Raw genomic sequence first — 24648 nt, forward strand, 5'->3', positions numbered from 1 at the left:
ATAAATAAAAAAATTTGGTTCCCTGATATCCAGACCTGAGAAATGCCACCCCCTCCCCAAGGTAAAAGGTAAAGGTTCCCTTGCTCGAAAGCCAGTCAAATCCGACTCTAGGGTTGCGGTGCTCATCTCCGTTTCCAAGCCGAAGAACCAGCGCTGTCCGAAGACATTCCCGTGGTCATGTGGCCAGCATGACTAAACACCAAGGCACACGGAACGCTGTTACCTTCCCACCGAAGTGGTACCTATTTATCTACTTACCGTGCGCCTTTGTGTTTAGTCATGCCGGCCACATGACCATGGAAACGTCTTCGGAGAGCGCTGGCTCTTCGGCTTTGAAACGGAGATGAGCACCATAACCCTAGAGTCGGATTCGACTGGCTTTCGAGCAAGGGAACCTTTACCTTTACTTTATTTGGACCCCAGATAACCAGGAATAGCAAAAAAATTTGGTTCCCTGATATCCAGACCTGAGAAATGCCACCCCCTCCCCAAGGTGCACATCCCTAATAGTTGCCCTCTGCACAGGGAAAGCGTCTCAGCCCCCCTGAATGTCTGTTCAGCTCAGATTTTATTCCAAATTATGTAAGAATTCCTCCTACCCACTTTCCTGGTTTCATCATCTATGACAGAGGTCTCCAGGTATCTCCTCAGTTACTAGTAGCTTTCTGGCTACTGAAAAACTAGCTTGCACATTCCCTGCAACACCCAGGAAAAGACTGTGAAAACACCTGCTCTAGGCTTAAAAGAAAAAATATTTTATTTCACTGGAGGGAGGAGGAGGAGGAGAAGAGTTGGTTTTGTACCCCATTCTTCACTACCCAAAGGAATCTCAGAGCAGCTTACAATCACCTTCCCTTCCTCTCCCCACAACAGGCACCTTGCAAGTTAGGTGTGGCTGAAAGAGCTCTGAGAGAGCTGTGATTGACCCAAGGTCACCCAGCTGGCTGCATGTGGAGAAGTGGGGAGTCAGACCCAGTTCTCCAGATTAAAGTCCATCACTCTTAACCACTACACCAAACTGGCTCTTTATTTATTGTGAGGCCAGAGCCCATTTCATCAGATGTCTTTGACAAAGCAGCCTCAGCTGATGCCACAATAAATGTGTCAATCTTTACAGTGCTGCAAAACTCCCCAGATGGAAAAGAACAACACAAGCTACCACTATTCCATCAACTAGTGTAGGGTTTAGCTACTTTAAAACAAGAATTCCCTTTCTGTGATCTCTCTCCATAAAGGTGCTTTCATAAAATGGATTTGTAAGGAATGCTGAATCACCCCTACCCCCAACACACACAAATCCACAATATCACATAAGTAGCTCCCGTTACAAATGCTGTTAGCCAGAAAGAACTTGCAGGATTCCAATAGGAAGTAGGGCTAATATGAGACAATGAAGGGGGGTGGGGAGGATCCTGTACTGTATGCAGCAATCCTTAGAATTTACCAAATGAATAGCAGTGAAAGGTTTCGTATGACATGGTATACCTACTGTGTTATGAGAATCTACAAACACTGTGCCAGGCAGATGCACAAACTAATTATATTGAGAACATCAGCACAGTTCCCTGGGAAACTCCCCTGGGGAAAAAAATCACAGATACCTCAGTCATCTTTCTGCCAAGAACAGAGATGTGAGGTTCTCCTCGACTCTTCCCACCTTCCAATGCACCTTGCACACCAAGCTAGAGAAACACGTCTGTGTCCTCCCTACTTTCATTGCTTTGCTATGCTGTACTTTCCATCCAGTAACCGGAAAGGGAGAGGCACAAAACAGTAAGCGTTCCAACCCTTCTCCTTCTGTAAATAAATACTGGAGCAAGGAGCATACAGCATCCCCCCAGCCTTTCTTGCCTGATCAGTGCATGGAGAAAACTGGGAGGTACTGAAGAAAAGTAGTCTTGGGCCAGGAAGAAATTAAACCTTCGGGTGTCATTCCAGCTGCAACAACAACTGTGCAAGCAGAAGGCACCAGCAATATGCAAGATACACACCTTTCCCCTTCCAGCCATGCACACCACATTTTCCCAGATACCAATACAGTGTCTAGTGAGGAAGCCATTATAAGGTTAGGGGGGTTGGTTTGTTTTGGACTAGAAGGTAGTCTTGGTGAATGCTCCCCATGTACATTGAGATCAAGGCTACATCCACACATTATTGGGTATTGTGACTTCATTGTGCTATAATAACCATTCACACCTGGATTATTCTGTGTGGACAAGTGAAACCACTTGTTAGTGAGTGACTGCTATAGCATAGCACAATGATGGCACAATGCCCAATGATGTGTAGATGCAGGACTCTCCCTCCAAATTCAAGCCACATTTTAGAATGGTGAGATGTGATTTACACTTGCTGGCACTTTGTCACATGAGACACCCCATAGCTACTGCCTCAGTACTGACTGTACAAACTGGCACCCACCCGCCCTGGGAGGTTAACAAGAGAGCACACGTACTGAAGCTGGGTTCATGTATTTATAGGAAAAATGTACTTTGGGGCAATATGACAAATTTGCCCCTAAAACAATACCTCAATGTATTTACAGGAAGGTTCCCAGAAACTTGAACAAATGGTTAATGGTTTCCCCAGAGGGAGACCAAAGGATTGAGTGGACCTTGACAGCCCTCCTGGAGCTAGGATATGGCAGTTGATGCACATTGATGCAGGAACCATCTGACACTTCCAAGTGCTATGGATATGCTAACGGGGGTAGGTGACAAGAGGGGAAGCCAGTACTAGGGATGAGAGCGGTACCTTCAAAGTTGGGGATTGTTTTCCTGAGAAATCCATTGCTATAAAATATGCACAGCATTGCCTTTAGGTAGTAGAGATTTGTCAGCAATTCAGTTCCCAGGTTCACTTCCAAATAGTTTTTCCTAGGCTTGTTTTCTGCTTGGCATTCCTTGTGGGGTCATTTTTAGGCCAGGCAGTGTTAGATTTAATATTTATCTGGAGTGATTTTTATATGAAGGGTGTCTGGGCTTGCTTTCTCTCTGGGTGCCAACTACTTCTCTTGCTTTCTCTCTGGATGCCAACTGGCCCTTTCTTACATGCACAGGGAAATGCAGCATTGCCTTTAGGTAGTAGAGATTTGTCAGCAATTCAGTTCCCAGGTTCACTTCCAAATAGTTTTTCCTAGGCTTGTTTTCTGCTTGGCATTCCTTGTGGGGTCATTTTTAGGCCAGGCAGTGTTAGATTTAATATTTATCTGGAGTGATTTTTATATGAAGGGTGTCTGGGCTTGCTTTCTCTCTGGGTGCCAACTACTTCTCTTGCTTTCTCTCTGGATGCCAACTGGCCCTTTCTTACATGCACAGGGAAATGCCGATTGCTACTTTGGGGTCAGGAAGCAATTTTCTCCAGGCCAGTTTGGTTAGGGATACTGGAGGTTGTTTATTTGTTTTGACATCTTCTCGGTGTGGAGCAGGGGTCACTGGGGATGTGGGGGGGAGCTAGTTGAGAATTTCCTGCATTGTCCAGGGGGTTGGTCTAGATGACCCTGGAGATCCCTTCCAACTTTATGACTCTACCCAACTTTAGGAGAGAGCTGACTGCTAACACTTCCTATAATGCTAGCTAGGATCCAGAAGTCTTGATATAAACAGAGGATGGCTTTGGGATATCTCAGCTCTTCTGGCAATAAGAAGATGGATGGGAAATTTTCTTGTACTAAAGTAGAAGCCCAGTTGGCCAGGAAACTGAGGGGCGAATTTTTAATTGAACAGGTATTTTTCTGGCAAAGCAACATTTTGAAACTTCAGGTTATTTGACTGATTAGAAGCTTCGAGGCCTCCTGCAGCTTTTGCTGTTGCCAAGAGTTGTTTCGTTTTATTGGGCTGTTCTTAAAAAAAAAAAAGGCTGTTTTGCTTCTCTGAGACTATGAGTGTAGAATGTAATATGCTACATCCACACAGAACAGAAGCTTCCACTTTCCCCTTCCTACTGCAGCATACTTAAGCTCCAGCCCGGTATTTTTAACATGGTGCCCCTTTGGCCTGTCTCAGATAAGAACTTCTGGTGCTGGAAGTTTGAAAGCAGAATCAATGGAAAAAAAGAGGTCAAAAGAGGTTTCTAATGCACAGCGGTGTTCTCTAGGGATTTCTTTCTCTTGATTTGCAATGGGAATATTTCTGATGCCTCTTTTCCTTATTACAGTAAAAACTAGGGTTGCCAATGTCCAGGTGGGGTCTTGAGGTCCCCCAGAATTTCAAGTGATCTCCAGACTACACAGATCAGTTCCCTGGAGAAAATGGCAGTTCTGGAGTAATAATTCTATGGCATTACGTCACTGATGATGCCCCCTCCTTCCCCTAGACTCCATCCACCCTCCACCCCCCAAAAAAAACCCCTCCAGGAATCTCCTAACCCATTGTTGGCAAATGTTACTGATAGTATTTAGAACTCTGAGGCCTAGCACAGAAGGCAATCCCAAGCCTCTGCTGTAAACATAAAACGCTGCCAAAAACAGAGGGGAATTCTTTTCTCTCTCTCCACTTGTTACACATGACTTAAAGAAAAATGGTGCATTCCATAAGTTCAAGGTTGAATCCAGCGGCCTAGGCTTCCCAAGTCCCCCCGGGGGGCGGGGAAACCCCTGCCCCAGAGGCCCGTTCCCCGCCGCCACATCAGGCCCCGGGGGGAACTCCTCCCCAACGTGTGCGTCACCCGGAAGTGACGCAACCACGCCGGGCACGCTGGGGGCGGGGCCACGGCCATCCGAGGGAAAACTCTATGGTTTCCCCTCGTATGGCCGTGGCCCTGCCCCCAGCGTGCCTGGCGTCGTCATGTCACCTCTGGGTGATGTGCGTGCGGTGCGCGTGCGTTTCGTGCGCACGCACACCAGACGCCGGCCGGGAGCCCCCTGCTCCCGGCGAACATCGACTTGGCAACCCTAATCCAGCCTCTCTTTCCATCAGTGGAAGGGTGTGGGTTTTCATTGATTTGTTCTCACTACAGACCTCCAGTTCATCCCTCAAGCCATTTCTGAGGAGGACCCCCCATTTCCTCAAGAGCAGCATTCCAGTGGGGCTCAGGGGGCAGCTGTGGAGAGGAGAGGTCGGGAAATTTGGCTGTGCTGCTGACCAAAGTGCCTTCCGTTTGCCCACAGTGTCAAAAGAATCAGTCTTCAGAATCTAATATCTCATCATTAGTTATTTTTGACACTTGTGTGTGAAAGGCCATTGCCTGCAGGGTTGCTGTAACCTCCACGCGGGGCCTGGAGTTCTCCTGGAATTACAGCTGATCTCCAGACTTACAGAGGTCAGTTCCCCTGGAGGAAATGATAGCTTTGGAAGGTGGACTCTACGGCATTATACCCTACTGAGCACCCTTCCCTCCTCAAACTCTGCCTTCCTCAGGCACCGCTCTAGGAATCTCCTAAGCCAGTGCTGCAAATCTATTCCGTAGCTAAATGCAACTAGTAATAATAATAAATAATAAATCTTTCAATTTATTAATCGCTCAATCCTGCAGAGCTTGCTGGCTCTGAGCGATTTACAGTTACTCCATTACACACGGGACTAACAATGATTCAAGGGGTAAGGGAGGACAACATATAATCTTTAAATCACACACGTTCGCAGTCGACGGGGAGTTTTGTTCAGCTGTAAGGTCAGACGTGTTCCAACGGCATTTTCCCCTCGGCATCGCTTGATGTCGTCAGCTTTCTCCGGCCTGCTTCAAGTCGCAGCGCAGCACCTCCACCGCCTGGCCGGACGGCCCATTACAGGCTTCCTTGATGCTGAAGAGTTCTTTCTAGGCTTTTCGGTCTTACGCGCTGGACATTCCATTCGTCGGCTAACACCTCCCCCACTGGGGGGGGTTAGTGTGCCCACCCTCTCTAAGGAGTGGTACCAATTTTATCTACTCGCCGAAGCTTTCAAACAGCTGGGTGGACGACGAGCTGGGGACAAGGCTGGTAGCTCACACCAGCACGGGGCTAGAACTGACAGCAGCTCTGTTCAGCTCAGATGTATTAACCAGAGGATAAATCCCCTGTGCCACCACTAGAGTGACTTCTAGGTTCAAGCCCAAATAGCACCTTAGAGACCGCAACATTTTCAGGTTAGAAGCTTTCAAGAGTCAAAGCTCCCTTCATCAGACAAGAGCAGAGTAGAAAGGGAGATCTCTGTCTTTTATCCTAGTCAGAAGGTGGGAGCGGTGTTGTAAAGAATGCTTGTAAAGGATGCAAAGGTACAATGCATATTGTAATCAGCTGGTTTACAGCAGAGGGGAAATGCCTGGGGAACAGGAAATTAGCATCTGTAGTGAGATAAGAATAGTTGGTCCCTGCTCAGCTCTAGAGAGGTCCGTTGTTCTGAACTTGTGAATGAATTCAGGTTCAGCAACCTTGTCTTGTAGGAGTAATGGTGATTCGCACAACCCAAAGTCCTCACGGTCACCACAAGGACTTTGTGCAAGGTGAGTGTCTGGATTTCTGTGCTTCTCAGACACATACAGACCCCCATTCCAATGGATACCAGGAAGTACCCAGGAAGAAGCAGCTGCAGACTTCTTCGCTGCAGTCTTTTCACATCCTGAAATGACCCTGGGGGTACTGTTGTTGGGACCCTGGCTCTGTGAAGAAACACATTTTGTCCTGGGAGGTTTGAAATGAGCAAAACCTCTACTCTGAGTGTTTTAAAGTGTTTTTTTCCTTCTCTCTGGGCAGAGCGTAGCCAGGAAGGGGGAAGTCAGTCCAACTGCTTTCCAGCTTATCTTTATACATATGCTAATAGCTGTATTGGGAGAGACAACGTGATGGTCTCTCCCCCCACGTTCAAGCAGGAAATAGAGGTGTGGAGGACTTTAAACTAGACGGGCACCAGGAATAATCTCCAGGAAGCATTTCTTTGACCTGGCATGACCTGGTCAGTGGGAGGGGGAACAGATATGCAGGAGGAAGGAGCTCTCTTTTTCCTTGGGTGCTACGTCCAAGAGCATAGGCAGACCTCTCCCTTGGGAAGGCAGACATTGACCAGGTGCTCGCCTCAAGACCTGGAGCAAGCTTCAAAGTAACAAAAACTCTATAAGGGATCTGTCACATGATCAGCTAAAGGGATCTGTCCTATTTTAACATCTGATAGGGCATGTATAGTGACAGGGACAGAAGATTTATATTTTACCAATTTCTTTTGGTTCCTTTGCTCAGTTTGGTGCTGTGCTAAAAAAGTATGGTCGTAAACACTTTCTTTTTAATACATACTTTATAACTTTGGGTGCTGGGAGTGGTTCTCTGTACCACACAGACCTCCACCATCTTGGACATACTATTTTAAAAGGAATACCGGGGGTGAGGAGGGCAGGCAGTTGTCAAGCGGCTAGACCTCCAGTGGCACACAAGGCAGTAAACTGTCCCCATGGTGACGAGGATCTGGCAGGAGGAGACACAGAGGCAAGGCCTCAGAACTTGGAAGAGAAGCTGGGAGTCCTGACCCTCCCAGGGGATAATCCCTGAAAAAGGTCAGGTGGTGGTGGTTACCAGAAATAAAGAAAGACCCAGGAGGGCAGGGCATAAATGGGGCCTGCAGGCCAGAGCAGGCACGTTCTGCTACAGGCTCCCTAGGAAAAAATTCAGGATCTGAAAACAGCATGGGGCAGAAGGCTGGATTAAAGTTTACCAGGCACAAGACGGTCTAATTTAAGTGATTCTCGAAGGCACTACGTTTGGTTTAACCTTAGTTCAAACTACCCAGTGACAAAGCCAAGGATATCAGAGATTTATAGCACAGCAGCTACCATCACAGCAAACACAGCCTTTCTGCTACCATCACAACTTGTTTTTTTACTGCTGCAGTACTGATTTTAGCCCGGGACGATGTCAGCTAGTTAAATGAGTAGCAATCAATGTGAGAATCAGCACAGTCCTTGCGTGACTTACAAGAGTCAGGTTTGCTATTTCATGTGCCTTAGGAACAAGACCATCCATCTAGAGGGAGCCCCAATAAGTGACTTCAGCACTAAGGAGCAATATAGGGAGTGGTGGCAGAGCAGATAGGCTATAAAGCAGCATGCCAGAGGGTCCAAAATTAGGATACTGTAAGAGTGTTAAGACTCCCCCCCCCATTCTCTCTTATGTTTACTGTACCACTGCTTATTCTTAGCCACTAAGAAAACAAACAGTAGTAGATCAAAGTGTCATAAGGCATCCTTGTATATTCTTGGACCCCTCACTGCAAATCTTAGTCAAAGCACAACCAGAGCAGCCAAACAAGCTATTCCAAATAAAACACGTACAGCAAAGTTACAAGCAATTTGTCACAGCATCTTGCATTAAAATGCCTAGTAATTATACTGGAGTTTCAACAGGTCTTCAACCAATGCTCCCTCTAAGATGTGGAGTCTTGTGAGCAAAAATTCTACTTTGTGAGTTACTGGCATTAAAGTTGTGAGTGAGTGATTTGGCTACTGCATAAATTAGTTTGCTCTGGAGCCCTCCTTCCTGAGCTAGGAAAAAAATCTGTGAGCCAGAGGCTAAAAAACTGTGAGCTAGCTCACAATAACTCAGCCTGTAGGAAACACTGCTCCTGCGTATATAAAAAAAGTACCAACTGAAAGCTTTATGTAAGACAGGGTTCCCCAACATTTTTGAGCCAGTGGACACCTTTGGAATTCTGACACAGGTGACAGGGTGGCTGGCACAGCCACAAAACGGCTGCCATGGGAGGCAAAGCCAGCCAGAAAACGGCTCTTGCAACTTCATTTCAGGCACACAGTGAAGATCCTTGGGGCTTTGGTGGAAGTTGCTGACAAAGCAACATGTTTAAAAATCTGCCTTGTGGGTCAAAAGCCTCACCTAGCCCTGTCCACTTTTAAAAAACACTTGGTCGGCTCCAGGAAAGGTGCTGGCAAGTACCACGCTGGGGACCCTGGCATCTATATACTAATAGCAAAGTCAGCCAAATCTGAGGATACTTAAATCTGGTGACTGGAACTGTGAACGGGCAATACAGATCTTTCGACAAACCTGAAAAGGGCTCCAGGTTTGCAGAAAAATGTGAAATCTAAAACAAAAACATGGCGGGATTCAAATACCAGAAAATGACATAAGAAGCACCTGTAGCTTTAAGCAATGGATTCCCTCACTAGCTGCTGCTAGTAAGATATTATTAGCACCCACTCTTCACTGGAATACATTAAGTGATATAGTTTGGTGAAGAGTACTCTCTCTTTAAAAACTTACCTCTTTCTCCTGGAGGTCCCACTCTTCCTGGGCGGCCCGGTGCTCCTTTCTCCCCCTTTTCTCCAGCTTCCCCTATTTTATTGAGAAAAACAAAATAAAATTCTCTGTTCAGATATGCATACCCATGTGTAGTGAGTATTATGATCGGCACCACCATCGCTAACTCTGTCCTTTCAGAAGTGCATACATCTCAAAACGTAAGAAGAGGGTCCATAACGGCCAGCATTCAGAGATGCTTTTGCTCCTCACAAGGAGACCAGAAATGGCAGCCTCTCTTTATTTGCTCTCTACATTCAGAATTTAGAAATTTGGTGCTTATTTACTTCATTTATACCCCACCTTTCTCCCCCATGGGGCCCAAAGCAGCTTACAGCATTTTCTTCTCCTCCATTTTATCCTCACAACAACCCTCTGAGGTAGGTTAGGATGAGAATGTGCGGCCAAAGGTCACCCAGCAATCTTCATTGGCAGAGTGGGGATTTGAACCTGGGTCTCTGAAACTCTAACCACTACATTACACTGGCTTTCATGGGGTAGTTGCTATTGAATAGTAGTAAGCAGCCAGGCTTAGGTGAGTCATTCAAGACTGGTAGTACAATGTCATCAAGTTGCCACACCTGGCCTGAATGACTCATTTCTCAAGGGCCAAAATAACCCTAGAAAGCCCCCTCCCCACCTTTTACTGGCATAGGGTTGCCAGGTCCCCTCGTTGCTCTGGCGGGGGGATTTGGGGGCGTTCCATGGGTGGACAGGGATGCCCCCAAGCCACGCCCCCCAAGAGCGACCACCCTTCTCCCTCCCTCCCTGCTACCCCCTCCTTCTCCTACTGTGAGATTTAAAGGAGTTCAGCCGATCGGCGGGGAGCACGTGGCCCACCGATCAGCTGGAGGGCCCGTTAAATATGGCAGGAAGGAAGAAGGGCTGTCACCTTTAAAGACCTTTAAAGGGTCTTTTTTGCAAGTGGGGTGGGGGCAGTGGCACATGGGCTGATTGCCCAGTGGTGATTCGCTGCTTGGGATTCAGGTATGCGTGCTGCTGCCCTGCTTGCTCCAAATGGGGCGGCAGCATGCACGGCTGGCTGCAAGCAGGGCTCACAGTGAGTGGGGCAGCGGCATGTGCACCTGAATCCCAAGCAGCAAATTGCCACTGGGAAATCAGCCCCATGTGCCGCACCCCCCACCAATTAGATGAAGCCCTTTAAATCTCACAGGAGGAGAGGGAGAGGGGTAGCCACAGGTGGTTGCTCTTGGGGGCAGGGCTGTCCCTTGCCGACCAGCTGGCCAGGGGCAGACTGGAGCCCCCAAAAATGGGGACCCCCCCCGACCTGGGGGCTGGCAACCCTACACCAAGGCTTGAAGGTGGGCAACACTATTGTGGTTTCCTAGCAATAGCCACTGGGCTGACAATTGTTTCTTAAAGCGACATGTGCTGCTTCTATTACTGGAGGGTTTTCCCCTAATGTCCTTTGTTAGATTTCAGAACTTTCTGCAAACCTAGCTCTTTTCTCATGTCAGAAAGATCAGCCTTGTCTGTACATGTCCCCATTCTCCTAGGTGCTAGTGCCACACAAAAGAGAAAGTTTCCACTTTCCATTATCTCAATAACATTCAGAAACCTGTCTCTATTCTACTGGTTGTAAAGAGTGATTTTAAGTGCACTGAGTCTTCCCCTGACCAAATAATGACAAAGGAAGATTTATTATTTTTGTGTCTTACCAACATTAACCTAACCACAGATTAATTTTGAGTGGCTACTATTTCCATAGTGACATTAACCTATGGTTGTATTTGTGCAAGGTATCCCTGCGAACAAATGAAGCTTTCTTTTTTCTTTTTCTTTCATGCTGGTATCCCAAAGTTCCGTGAGAGAACGAATGCTAACCAGCTTCCTATTGAAACAGTGTGAGTGGAATGTCAGAGTGGTTATTTGCTAATTTTCTTCTATAAGGATTTCAGTAGGTTTGCTGGAATAGGGGAAATGTTTATTGTTGCCTTTAACAGGAGTTGATTAACTATTTTTCATGTTTTATTGTACTGTACAATTTATGTTGCAAACAGTGTTCCCTCTAAGCTGAGTTAGTGTGAGCTAGCTCACAGTTTTTTAGCCTCTGGCTCACACATTTTTATCTTAGCTCAGGAAGGAGGGCTCCAGAGCAAACTAATTTATGCAGTAGCCAAATCACTCGCTCACAACTTTAATGCCAGTAGCTCACAAAGTAGAATTTTGGCTCACAAGACTCCACAGCTTAGAGGGAACATTGGTTGTAAGTGATGTGCTGTAATAAACTTGCATGAATTTAAAATGTTAGTAATATCAGCTGACAACTTGACATGTGTGCTGATGCCTCCTCCCACTATACATGCCCTAACAGTAGTGGAATCAGGACCATATTCAATATGTTAGTAGAAAATTAGTTATGTGGGAAAACACTTCTTGGCTGTGAAGACCAGGTACTTTGCATTTGTTCAATAATCTCAGCTTTTGAATTTTACAGTTTATAAATTTTTAAAAATGAAGGAGAGATTTCTCCACAGAAAAAAGATTAAAATTATAATTAGGAGTAGGTCTCTACCCTAATCTACGTACACCCTGTAATGCAAGCATGGGAAGAGAACAGAGGGGAGAGGAAGGATCAGGAAAAGAATGGCTACGAGAAGAGCACAAACATATGCTGACACAAGCAGTTTGGTTCTAGGGCTCCCAACAGTGTGTTGGCAAATGCTCTAGGCTGGGTCCCTATGGTCACCACTGAGACTATGGGAAAATCCTAGAGCCGCCCTGAGCCTGTTTCCGGGGAGGGCGGGGTACAAATTGAAATAATAATAATGATAATGATAATGATAATGATAATGATAATAATAATAATAATAATAATAATGATAATGATAATAATAATAATAACAACAACAACAACAATAACAACAACAACAATAATAATAATAATGACAATAACAACAATAATGATGACAATAACAATAACAACAATAATAGAGTAGCACTATGCTGAGGCCTTTTTTCCCTCAAGCTCAATTCCTTGGGGATGGGAAATCCGGGCTTGAGGCTGGTAATTCCCCATCCCAGGTGGGTAAATGGGGACTACTTTCTGTGCTTGTGCTCTGTGAATCTGTCTAGATACACAAATGCATTATTTCAAACTACTTGAATAGTGCCTCTTCTTCTCAAAGCTGACATGCGTATGAGGGTCAGAAACTGGGTTGCCAAACTGAGCCTGGAAACCAGCAGGAGGGTGGAGGAGGTGGGGACATGTGGGGGGGGGGCGTGATGTTGGTGACATCACTATGTCACTTCCAGGTACAACACTAGGAACTGCCAGAAGCTCTAAAGTAAAACAATAGAGTATCCGGTGATTCCTAGAGACACCCATTGACTTGGGTTGTCCCCAGAAGTGATGTACCAGCACAGAGGCCAGTGGCAGTTTTAAAAAAAATTTTACAGTGGCCAGCGACAGAGATGATCAGCAGGAGCCCTGGCAACCCTAAGAACAAAACTCTTATTTTGACTTGCCTGTTTTTTGTTTGTTCATTTGTTTTGTTTTCCTCTTCCATTTTTTACATAGAACTTGGAACTCAAAAGCTGCGGTAAACTTAACAAATGGCTGCGATACACAAAGAAAATAAAAGTGCTCCCCCACTGAACTCATTTGTAATTAACATGTAGCAATTGTGCTGAAAACACTTGCCCTCAGAGCTGGATTGGGGTATTATAAATCATTGCAGGTGCCAATATTTAACACAAAGAAGCATCATTTGTTGAACATAAATACCAATGGACTATTAACCTTTCATTACAAACACGTAGCTACAGATTACAGCTCACAGCAAAAAAAAAAAGCCTGAACAATTAAGAGGGAATGGAAATTAACAGCTAAGGGTTCCTCAGAACCTGATGACCTTTTAGGAAGGGTGAAAGACCAAAGAGGGGTTGTAGAACTTTCTGTTCCAAATAACAAGCCACTCCATCCAACAAACTTGTTTTTGTTGTGGGTCACTCGGTCTAGCAATGTTGTTGACCCCCAGGGAGACATTCAGACACACCACAGAACAATACTGTGGCCCCTGCCACACGCAGGGGAAAAGGCGCTTGAAGGCGCGGCTTTTAAAAGCCGCGCCAATCTCACGGATCCCCCGGCCGCGCCGCCTTTTCTCCCCGGCGCGATCAAACGCCGGGGAGAAAACACGCCCTACCCGGGGGCCGGCCGAACTGCGCATGTCCGGGCATGCGCAGTTCGGATCCGGGCCGGGGTTGAGCCGGCGCAGGGAAGCGGCGGCGATCAAACGCCCCGGTTGCCGCACTGCTTCCCTTTAAACCACCTAGATAGGTGGTTTAGTTTGGCGCAGCTTATCCCGGGAAAGGGACAGTTCGGCCACGGAAGCAAGACGCTTCCCAGATGTGGTGGTGTGATCGCTCCGGCCCCGAACTGTCCCGCTCCCGGACCAAATAGCCGCGTGTCAACGGGACCTGTGATTAACAAAACTTGAAAGAGCATCTGCATTTACCCATGGTTTCAGTTTGATTTTTAAAAACCCTTACGGATCGAGGTGGGTAGCCATGTTGCTCTGAAGGTGGCGCTTTGTTCAAAAACCCTCGCGGTAAGTTTATTCAGATGTGCTCACCATACCCATGATCAATCACAAACAAACAAAAGACAAATAACACCTCAAGTCAGTACAGAATGCAGCAGTGGAGAACTCTGGAGATAAAACCTTCTTGTATGGGAATATATAAGGAATGCACTACTTTAGGTAAAGCATACCTGAACAAAAAGGGAAGAAGAGGTGCCCTCAGTAATAAGTGCAGCTGGAGCTGACATTGCTGCCTTTCACTGAATGTAGCCTCAGTCACACAAAGGCCCTGAAGTGTGAGATGGTCCCCTTGTTAAATTATGCTATATGCCTTGGTCAGAAGCACCTCAGTGACAGTTCCCAGCAGAAGACATATGATTGCTCTGAAGTACCAAGACTCAAGTCTGCACAGAAATTAAGGACATGAGCTGGATTCCAGCCAACAGATGAAAGACTAAATCTCATTAGCATTCTTCTAAACTAGCTGGCTAGCCCCCTGGCAATTTAGATCAGGCACTGATGGCTTTTTAGAGATTTTACATTAGCTTCGGCCTTCACAGGCCATTTTGTGCATCACTGAATTTGTTCATCAATCTCCCTCACCATTATGATTATAGCTTCTAATTAGGCAGGATATGCAGAAACATGAACAGATTTGGGATTCCCCCTCCCTTCAGGCTTCCATCTTTTTATATCTGTGTTCCTGATTACTTGATAAAGATGAGATTATTGCCGTAACTCATAAAACAGGAAGTATGTGGTGATATACATCATTCTTAGCATTATATGGCATATTCTATCAGAGGATTCCTCCCTACCCAAAATATAAGCTTCCTGCTCAAACTGTACGAGACGAGGCTGTGTACTTTATCTAGATTGGACTGTTTCGGTTTAACAAATGAGTAAACTAAGAAATTGTTATTCCACAAAGTCAAAAAAGCCATCAATGGAGTAAGATTAATGCCCCCATCTGTCTACTGGGTTCTCCAACCAATCACCAGTTTCTTCCCTTAAGTATGACCTATGTTAAGTCTAGTTATAAAAAAGAGGGCCAATATACCTCTGCTGCTCATTTTCCCTTCTAAGCACCACAACACCTCTTTGACTATTCTATCAAGTTCACACATTACCCTTGGAAGATTTCGCCCACAGGTTAGCCGACAGCATAGGAAATATATCACAACCACTTTGGACTGACACTTAAAGGCATCACAAGCAGGTCATACCACCTGTCATTAGGCAATAAGGACAGACTACAGATTTTGATGGCAGACTATTCACCCCAGTGCCCCTATGTGAGTTGACAGAGGTAGTCTCATATTTGGTATTGATGACCCCTCCCCCAGGATGTTAAGTCATGGGATTCAACATCCATGTCAAAGCAGCCCTGGTCATGGCTGCCATCTGGTAGATGGTTAAGAGATTATTTGCTCTACACACTCAACAGTTCACGTGTTAGATTTGGTGTTTTATTCCAGGCAGGGTAATGCTAACCTGAGTATGGGGAAGATGCCATCACTGCCTCTGTCACAATCAAGAAGTCTAGGGAGGTTTCGGTTGGCCTAGCTCTTGGGACTCCACACGAGTCTACAGAGCACCAGTTAGGCTAGACTGCCTTCAGAGACTGATGATGCTTTCCCGATGGCTCTTAGAGAGTCTCCAACACAGGTGGTGATCTTGTTGACATCCTGGTGAGTCTCTGGAACACAGACTCAAAAGAATGTAGAAACATAAATGCTCCTAGATATTATCTCCTCCCTTAACTAGTGCTAAATCTGCTTTCAGATATGCCAGGGAACATGGGGAAATGAGGCAGAAGGAGAGATTACAAGGCAAATGAAAGAGGATTCAGGATGAATCCAACTGAACATCATTTAAAGCTCAGCTGAAAGCTGGTTCTATAGCAGTGGTGGCAAAGAAAAACAATACTCCACCACCACAGCTGTGTCTTTTCAGTGCCATTCAACAACTTTTGGCGGGAAGAAGGTTCAGAGGCTTCTTTTTACTGAGTATCAGGATGATGCCCACTGGAGGAATTGATAGCCCAGCAAGACTTTATCTAGCAGTTTGTAGGTAAATTTTATACATTCACTCAGATGCCAAATTAAAGACAGTGGATTGAATCCTACTATTCTCTTCAGCTAAGTTTTGATTCTGTGACTCCTGGAGAATAGTTGTAATCCCAAGAGAGCTCCAGCCACCATCGGTTCACTTCACAAATGGAACTTGGAACTGGTACCTGGATAATCATGCATGTTACATGCACTGAACGTATCACTAGAACTACTCAATGCATTTAAAGAAAAATCAAGTCTACACAAATTGTACAAGGATCTCCTGTAACTGGTCAACAGATACAACAGTTTCATATATTCATGTGTAAACTACAGTCATTCATGGAGAGTGGAGAAATGGCATATCCATATGCAGGGGAGAATTCAAAGGCTCCTTCCTCAGCATTCCATTCCTGATCCCATTTTTGGGGCCAAATTACGTATCTGGAATTCCAATCACAGAACTCCACCATTATGTTCATTCGTAAAGAATGAATAAGGAACTGGGAATAAGGAACCAACTTCAGCCTTGTGTCTGTATCCAGGCTGTTTACTAACTCCAAACACTAGTTCATGGTTTTCACTGCAGCACAGATATGCCAGAAGAGTTCTGCAGTGTCATTATAAAGGGAAACAGCTTTATTATGACACAAGCATTTGCCAGCATAAAACTATTTTATAATACGTGTGGTGTGCAGAGAGAAAGTAGTGGAGCTTATTCATAAAATTTCATTTTTCCAGTATTCAGAACAGTATACAATACTTAGACAACCAAATAAGTTACAAGCATAGCATAAAACTATGCTGAAATTAGACATTTTCAGATGCTGATTTTTCCTGTTGGAAGCCTTTTTTAGAACATTTAACTTAGGAAGAACTGAGATGGCACTGAGAGTCGGGCCGATATTTAATGCACGGATTCACAAATTGCTTTTCAGTTCAAAAATCTTTCAAAGTGACTTACAAAAAAAGAACCTGAATTAACAGGCTGTTAAGATCCAGAATGTGGCTTAAGGAGCAAATACTAGAACAGCGCAGTGTTCGGTCTAAGTTCAACCCCCCCCACTCAGCCATTGATATTTGCTGGGTAACCTTGGGCCAGTCACATACTCTTAAGAACATAAGAGAAGCCATGTTGGATCAGGCCAGTGGCCCATCCAGTCCAACACTCTGTGTCACACAGTGGCCAAAACCCAGGTGCCATCAGGAGGTCCACCAGCAGGGCCAGAACACCAGAAGCCCTCCCACTGTTGCCCCCCAAACACCAAGAATACACAGCATCACTGCCCCAACCTGGTGTTCCATCTATACCTTGTGGCTAATAGCCACTGATGAATCTCTGCTCCATATGTTTATCCATTCCTCTCTTGAAGCTGTCTGTGCTTATAGCTGTCACCACTTCTTGCAGCAGTGAATTCCATGTGTTGAAGAAGTACTTCCTTTTATCTGTTCTCAGCTTACTGCTCATTAATTTCATGGAGTGCCCACGAATTCTTATATTGTGAGAAAGGGAGGAAAGTATTTCTCTCTCTACCTTCTCTACCCCATGCGTAATTTTGTAAACCTCTGTCATGTCACCCCTTAGCCTAACCTACCTCACAGCTCATTGTGAAGATAAAATAGGAAAGGGAGAACTACCAGTATGTATACCACTCCAAGGAAGGTTGTTATAGCACTACAAGAGATGGATTAAAAGTCTTACCTCTTCCTGGAATGTGGAGACAATTGGTCTATGTTTAAAAAACAGAAATTGTGAATAAAAATTTAACAGGGAAGCCCTGATGTCATGACTGTTTTCAAGCTAGTAATGCATACAGGATAGAATAGGGAGAAGGGAATGGGGAGTTCTGGGTACTGGCACTTTGTGATCATTTAAAAACCCTCCATTGTCCTATCTAAATTTTCAGTGGCTTTTTCAGTACCAGAACCCTGGATGCTTGACTTTTTGTAATACACCAACATTTAAAAAAACTAAGTTCACATCTGAGCAAGGACAAAACAACTAGGAATTGTTTGACCTACCCCAGCAAATAAGAGAGCAGTTGCAGAGAGGGGCTTACGTAGACACAGGGAAGGAAGGGATATAGCTGTTACCTTTGAGGCCTGGGACGAGAATCTGAACAGAGCAGGATTCTTCTGCAATATGCTGAGCATATCCAGATCTTGGCAGGGACAGGAAGGCAAGGCTAATTACAGAGACAAAGAAAACCAGATCACTCTTCATAATGAGTTTGTCCCTCACTCCTAAAGAAAAGAAGGAACATACAGTTAATGGGAATTGTAAAGACATCCAACAGGTTCAAAGAGCTGAGGTCTCCTAAAAAATCGACACAACCATGTACCCTTTTACCTTAAAGAGGCAGAGAAACAGAAAAGGTGTGTATGCCACGTGCACACAAATGATACATGTAGAAAGAATATGGAGTAGAGCTTCCATGGGATGTTGCCACTGGGTTGCATCTCACCTACAATCGGTGTTGAAAAGCCTAACTTCCTGTCTCCCCATCTCACTGCAGCCCGAAATGCTCCTCCTAGGGGATGGGGGGGGGCATGAACAACAGGAGGGTGGAACTGGAGGGCTGCCATGGCAGGGGAAGAAGAGGTGAACTCCTCCTCCCATGCGTGCATATCCTTCCCATGGGATCATTTGGTAGATTTTGAAGAAAAGCTATTCTCGCTTCAGAGTGTGGCTTTGCAAGGCCAAGGTACATTGTTCAAAGCCTGATTACTATAGCTAAGAGAAAAGGATGGATTTGTTTTGAAAAGCTCGTTTTTGTTTTTGGAACATGAACATAGCCTGGCACCCAATTTCCCATGGAATCATGGGATCAGCCTCCATCTATGCTATTTGGGTCATTTCAACATTTCCCACCAGGGGCTGGTCACAAGACAAGCAGTTCCACTGTAACTGGGAAAACATCTAAAGGGTGCTGTAGAATGCCTGGGAGTTGGAAACCCAAAAAGAGCAACTTGTGGTTCGGGCATTGCCTAGAAAGTGTTTATGCAACCAATTACGCTTTTGGCTTCTCCAGTCCAAAAAGATTGGCTCTGAACAAGGAAAATTCTCTTTCCACTGCTTAAGTCCCCTCTCTTCTTGTGAGGGATGAGAACAGGGGGATTTTCAGTGCTAACTTTCATCTTTTAAACAGAAGGCAAAATGTAAATCCAGTAGCATCTTTAAAACTATCGTTTATGCCAGGATGAGCTTTTGAGAGCCAAGGCTTGCTTCTTCAGACGCCCCGGCTCACAAAAGCCACCCACGCTGGAACAAATGTTATTAGTCTTCAAAGTGTCACAATGTCACACAAAGACTTCTGCTTTATTTTGCTACAATAGACTACCACAGCTACACCTTTAAAATTGTCTGAAAACAGCCAGTTCCCAATGTCTACAAAACATGTTCTTCAACATCTGTCTCTACCACAAAACCCTCAGTTCCTTCCATTCTTCACTTTTACTTCATCTTTTCAGTTCTCAGAACTTCTGTCCTAGCAGGGGCGGATCAGTCCTTTGCCTTTCTGGGAAAGTTTCTGGTGGGTGGCTGAAGCCCTCGAGAGCCAATGGCAGCCAGAAGCAAGCTGAGCCAGAGCCAAGTGGCCCCTGTGTTGGTGGCAACACTACCGGGGTCATTCACCTCAGCTTGCTCCAGAGCCATTTTAACATGTGGTCTGCCCTCAGTCCCTCTCTCCTCTTGGCATCCTAATTTTCCAAGATCGTTCTCAGACTTAATTCCATCGTTTGCCCTTTTCATGTCCACCTGACTTTGATTTCTCCTGTGGCTTTTTGTTCTTTTTAATATGCAGTTAAATAAAAGACCTCTTTTCTGCCCTTACCATTTCCCCCAATTTCTTTCCTCTATTTTTAGCCTTTTCAAACTTTACTTTCCCCTCCTGTTTTAATCATATAATCTTTCCTGGAATAGGGCTTCACAGAGCATAGATTCAAAACTTCATAGGACTTGTGATGACTGAGGAATAAAGGATACCTTGATTAACACTCCAGGAGGCCCTGATCTCAGAGGAAACATTCTTTTCTGGGAACGAATCAATAGATTTCTATGAGCAGCTTTATTTATTTATTTATCTATCATATTTGTATCCCGCCCATCCTGTGAGCGGGCTCAGGGCGGGTCACATCATCTCAACTAATACAATAAGGTTTAAAACACAATAAAACATTACATTATAAACATTTAAAATCAGTAGTTATAGCTGCTGGTACAAATTCTGGCCAGATGCATTTTCCTTTATGGGGACCAACAGCCAGGGTGAAGATGACCATTTACCCACCTGCCAGGAAAGGGCAAGACAGGTGGCTATTTGGATGTTTGAGCCATAAAAGGTTTGGAGGCGTGTGGTTCATTATGATGAGAGAAAAGGTGCAAGACAGCACATACTCCAATCCAGTTTCAGGATAGGTCAAAGAGAAACCCTCCCAGTTGCGACAGGGAGGGTTAAGTCTGGATACACTGAGGGGCGCAGAAGCCAAGAACTAGGGAATGGGGGAGAAGGGGAGGAAAGCCTGTCTTGGACAGCTCTTCTTTTCAAAGTTCCAGTGGGCCTGTACTCATTCCGTGGAAGGGAACACTAGCAACGGCCAACTTAAGTCTCATGTTTTTATCTGTTTTCTTAGCTCTATAATACCCTGTAGTGTTTTGATATAGTGTTCAACATGATCTTGTGTTTTAGTGAACTGAGCTTTTAAAATTGTAAATAAATATCTTTTTTTTCCCTTTAAAGATCTCAGGCAGTCCAAAAGGGTTTGCCCAGGGCCCCTGGCAGCTTGGCCACACATAGACCAGAAACATTTGACCGGGGTACAGACAGCTGGCCAGGAAGAAGGGGGCACAAAGCAGCCCACACATACACAGCTCCTATCAGCACCTCAAGCCATGGACAGCAAAAGAAAGGGTAGAGCTTGAGCAGTGGTCACGATCAGAATAAGGCAAGAGACAGGGAGGCAAGTAGGGCAAATCTTCTCACCCGCTGCCTTTCATATACTCTTGAGCAAGGAAGGGGAACTGAGGATTAGGTTATTACAGGGCTCAGCCAGCCAGTGTGGTATTCTGGTTAAACAGTCAGACTAGGAAATGAGACACCCAGGTTCAAACCCATACTGTACCCTGAAGCTTTCTGGGTGACCTTGGGCCAGCTGCACTCTTTCACATAGCCCACCTAAGGTCAGAATGATGTACACCATCCTGAGGTCCTTGGAAGACAAGTGGGGGAAACATACTACAATAATAAACCATGGAGCGCGTGTTGTAATAGCAGCAGGAACAGCTATGAACACAGGCCAAGTATTCACTGTGGAATAATCACAACCAGCAGCCAATTATTGGAAAGAGGTCCTCAATGAAGCTATACATCCAAGTAGCCATGAGCACTGGTACCTCCTAGTTAAGCTCTTCCTGAAAGAAAGCCAGAAGCTGAAGGGTGGGGAAGGGGAGCCTTCTGAAGGTGCCCCTCTGCAGTTGGGTAAGAAGTGTGCAGGCACATGAAAACTTATACCTAGAATTAAATGTTGTTGGTCTTAAGGGTGCCACTGGACTCCAACTTTGTTCTGTTGCTTCAGACCAGCAAGGCTACCCACCTGAATCTACCGACCATACTCTGTTGTGGATCCCATCTTGTGGAATGGCCTGCCTGAATTTATAGAACAGAATTGTTCAGGAGGGCTTTTTTAAAGGGAATAGGATCACATTTAGTGTCTGCGGAATTTTAGGTTGCTTTTGTTACTTTCTGTTTTGTACTGCACTGATTCACTAATTTTGTAAAGCAGTTTTGTGGCATTGTTGTATGCAATGCTCCCTCTAAGCCGTGGAGTCTTGTGAGCAAAAGTTCTACTTTGTGAGCTACTGGCGTTAAAGTTGTGAATGAGCAATTTGGCTACTGCATAAATTAGTTTGCTCTAGAGCCATCCTCCCTGAGCGAAGACAAAAATCTGTGAGCTGGAGGCTAAAAAACTGTGAGCTAGCTCACGTGAACTCATCTTAGAGGGAACATTGGTTGTATGTATTATACTGTATTTAGTGCACTCTCTAATTTTTATAATCCCATTTTAATGGATTCTTGGTTGTATGCATGGTACTGGTTTTTGCACTGTTTTTAAAGTGTGCAGTTCCCGAGTCTCAGTGAGAAAGACATACTCTAAATGAAGTAAATAAACTTCTATATTGATGGCCCACTGACATCTGACCTCTCTCCTTCCTTCCAGTCTGGTTTCTTTAAAGTCTCACCGATACTTTCACAAAATATTTCGTACCCCCTCTGTATCTTTCCATTCTAGCCACTTCTCAAGATTCTGGCCAATAAGAACACTTTGACAGGCAGAGATTAAGCCAAAGGAAAAACAAACTGCACCGAGAATATTCCATACTCCTTAATTCTTTTCTGCAGTCCAAACATCATATGTCGATTAGCATTGTGGGGAACACAGCCCACATCCTCGCAACCCCAATCTATGAGATGGGGGGGGGAAGGAAATTTCTCATTTTCGTTATTTCTGACCAGATCTATTAACTGGTTGCTATGAAGAGCAGCAGCCAATTTTGTTTCTCCCCCCCCGCCCCCACTCTGTGCTTGCTTTATATTCTCTACCAACCGCCAGTAAAATATGCTACATGACCTTCTATAAAGGCGCAGAGACGTGCCTGCTATTTAAGACCAAAGCCAGAAAACACAGCCAAACAACACAAAGAACAAACATACATTTCAGTTCATTTCACTGGTTTACGTATGCTTTAAATGGCTTTTCTGTATGTGTTGATGTGTTAAGACAAAACTCAAGTTAAGCAAGTTAAAGTCATGTCAAGTTAAATCGCAAGGCTTCAGACAACAGTATGAGCCTCGGCTCTGTTCTGAATGCAATGACATCTTGATATAGCTTCCAAAGGGAAACCATCATCTGGCACTCAGGGCCCGAAAGTTGCTGCTCACTCCGCTGTTCAGCACACATAAGCTGCCCCCCCCCCCAATATCAGCTTCACTCAGACTCTGGAAACATCACCTACCTTATGATCGTTGAGAAAACAGGGACTGTGTTACAGCCTGTGCCTGAACAGACACTGTATATATGAACCTCATTGCTCCTATTGCCAGAGTCACTTGGAAACTCGAAGGCACCCGTCTTCTGCTCTTCGACATTCAGCAAATCAGGCCCAACACAGTTGCAAGCGTTATCTGTAAACAGCTTCCTGTTTGAAACAGCTCAGCTGTCCAGGAGGACAGTAATTAGGAGCAAAATGTGTGGGAACGCGACAGAGGCCCATGATGTAAGCTGCTTCTTTTGGCCATGCACTTTTTTGGAAAGGCAAAAATGCCTCTCTGTTCACAACTCCACTTCCCATGAAAAGAAACCCTTTCAGGCCAGCCCTCATGCAGTAATGTAAACAGGATCCCACTGGAGCAAAGGTTCTGTTATTTCACTTTTATTTTGAGCCACTCAAAAATATGTCGCAGCTAGAGTTCTCAAGCTTGAGAATCATTCTATAAGAGAATGAGGTCAGATTCACCCTACTAACTTTTGCGTATAGGTGGAGGTTCCTACCTGCATTAAAAAAAAATTAATTTGCATTTAAAAAAATAATTTCCCCTCATGTAGAAAGTTAGCATAGGTTCTTATAACCCTGTCATGTTATTGTAAGGTGTGCAGGGAGTTGTTCTGATTTTGTTTACCGGGGGCAACACTAAAACAGCATGACCCCTCCATTTGCAATTTGAAATTGTATCATCCAACCTTCTTGGTCTATCATTTAATTCTATATAAAGTGGCTTCCCTCTCGTCTTCACAGGAGAGACAGATGCAAATGTACTCTGTCCTTTTCCCCACACAGTTCTCACAGACCTACCCATGGGAGGGTGGTCACATACACCCCACCCATTCCTCTCCAGAGGTGCTGAACTCATTTGTTACGAGGGCCGGATCTGGGCCATGTGTGTCATAAAATAAAGGATACAGGCAAACCCAAGATGGGTGGCCGTGTTAGTCTGTCTGTAGCAGTAGAAAAGAGCAAGAGTCCAGTAGCACCTTAAAGACTAACAAAATAAAAACTAAAAAACAGTGAACTCATGAAAGCTCATACCCTACCACATATTTTGGTGTAGGAGAGCCAGTTTGGTGTCGTGGTTAAGTGTGCGGACTCTAATCTGGGAGAATTGGGTTTGATTCCCCACTTCTCAACTTGCAGCTGCTGGATGACCTTGGGCAAGCCATAGTTCTGTCCAGGGCTTTTTTTGGAGAAAAAGCCCAGCAGGAACTCATTAGCATAATAGGCCACACCCAACAGCAGAAACTCATTAGCATATTAGGCCACACCCCTGACAGCACAGCTCATTAGCACATTAGGCCACACCCCCATGTTACCAGAAGTGTGCTCATCCAGCCACACCCACCTTTTGCTTCTTACTCTGTTTACCTTGCTTGTTGTCAAAACCCAGGGCTTTTTTGCAGCAGGAACTCCTTTGCATGTTAGGCCACACACCCCTAATGTAGCCAATGAGTTCCTGCTGTTGGGTGTGGCCTATTATGCTAATGAGTTCCTGCTGTTGGGTGTGGCCTATTATGCTAATGAGTTCCTGCTGGGCGTGGCCATCTTCGGAGCCAGCCGGAATTCCGTTCCTGTGCGTTCCTGCCCCAAAATAGCCCTGGTTCTGTCAGAGCTGTTCTCTCAGCCCCACTTACCTCACAAGGTGTTTGTTGTGGGGAGAAGGGAAAGGGATTTGTAAGCCGCTCTGAGACTCCAAATGAAGGGTGGGATATAAATCCAATCTCTTCTTGTTCTTCTTTTTGTTAGTCTTTAAGGTGCTACTGGACTCTTGCTCTTTTCTAC

At 45.1% G+C, this 24648-nt stretch overlaps 1 protein-coding gene across 2 annotated transcripts in view; it reads right to left on the reverse strand.

Annotated features, from left to right (window-relative positions):
* The window catches only part of COLEC11 (collectin subfamily member 11), a 39255-nt gene extending 16250 nt beyond the window's left edge, over positions 1-23005 (reverse strand). For both annotated transcript variants that reach the window (XM_015425369.1, XM_015425368.1), the window contains exons 1-3: positions 22831-23005; positions 17913-18062; positions 9182-9253 (exon numbers count right to left, since the gene is read on the reverse strand). In XM_015425369.1, the coding sequence (XP_015280855.1) occupies positions 9182-9253; positions 17913-18042 (202 nt within the window). In that variant the 5' untranslated portion in view covers positions 18043-18062; positions 22831-23005. The remainder of the gene's footprint in view (positions 1-9181; positions 9254-17912; positions 18063-22830) is intronic.
* Between the last annotated feature and the right edge of the window lie 1643 nt (positions 23006-24648).

Source organism: Gekko japonicus, unplaced genomic scaffold, assembly GCF_001447785.1.
Source record: "Gekko japonicus isolate JY-2015 unplaced genomic scaffold, Gekko_japonicus_V1.1 scaffold153, whole genome shotgun sequence".
NCBI classification, from domain to species: domain Eukaryota; kingdom Metazoa; phylum Chordata; class Lepidosauria; order Squamata; family Gekkonidae; genus Gekko; species Gekko japonicus.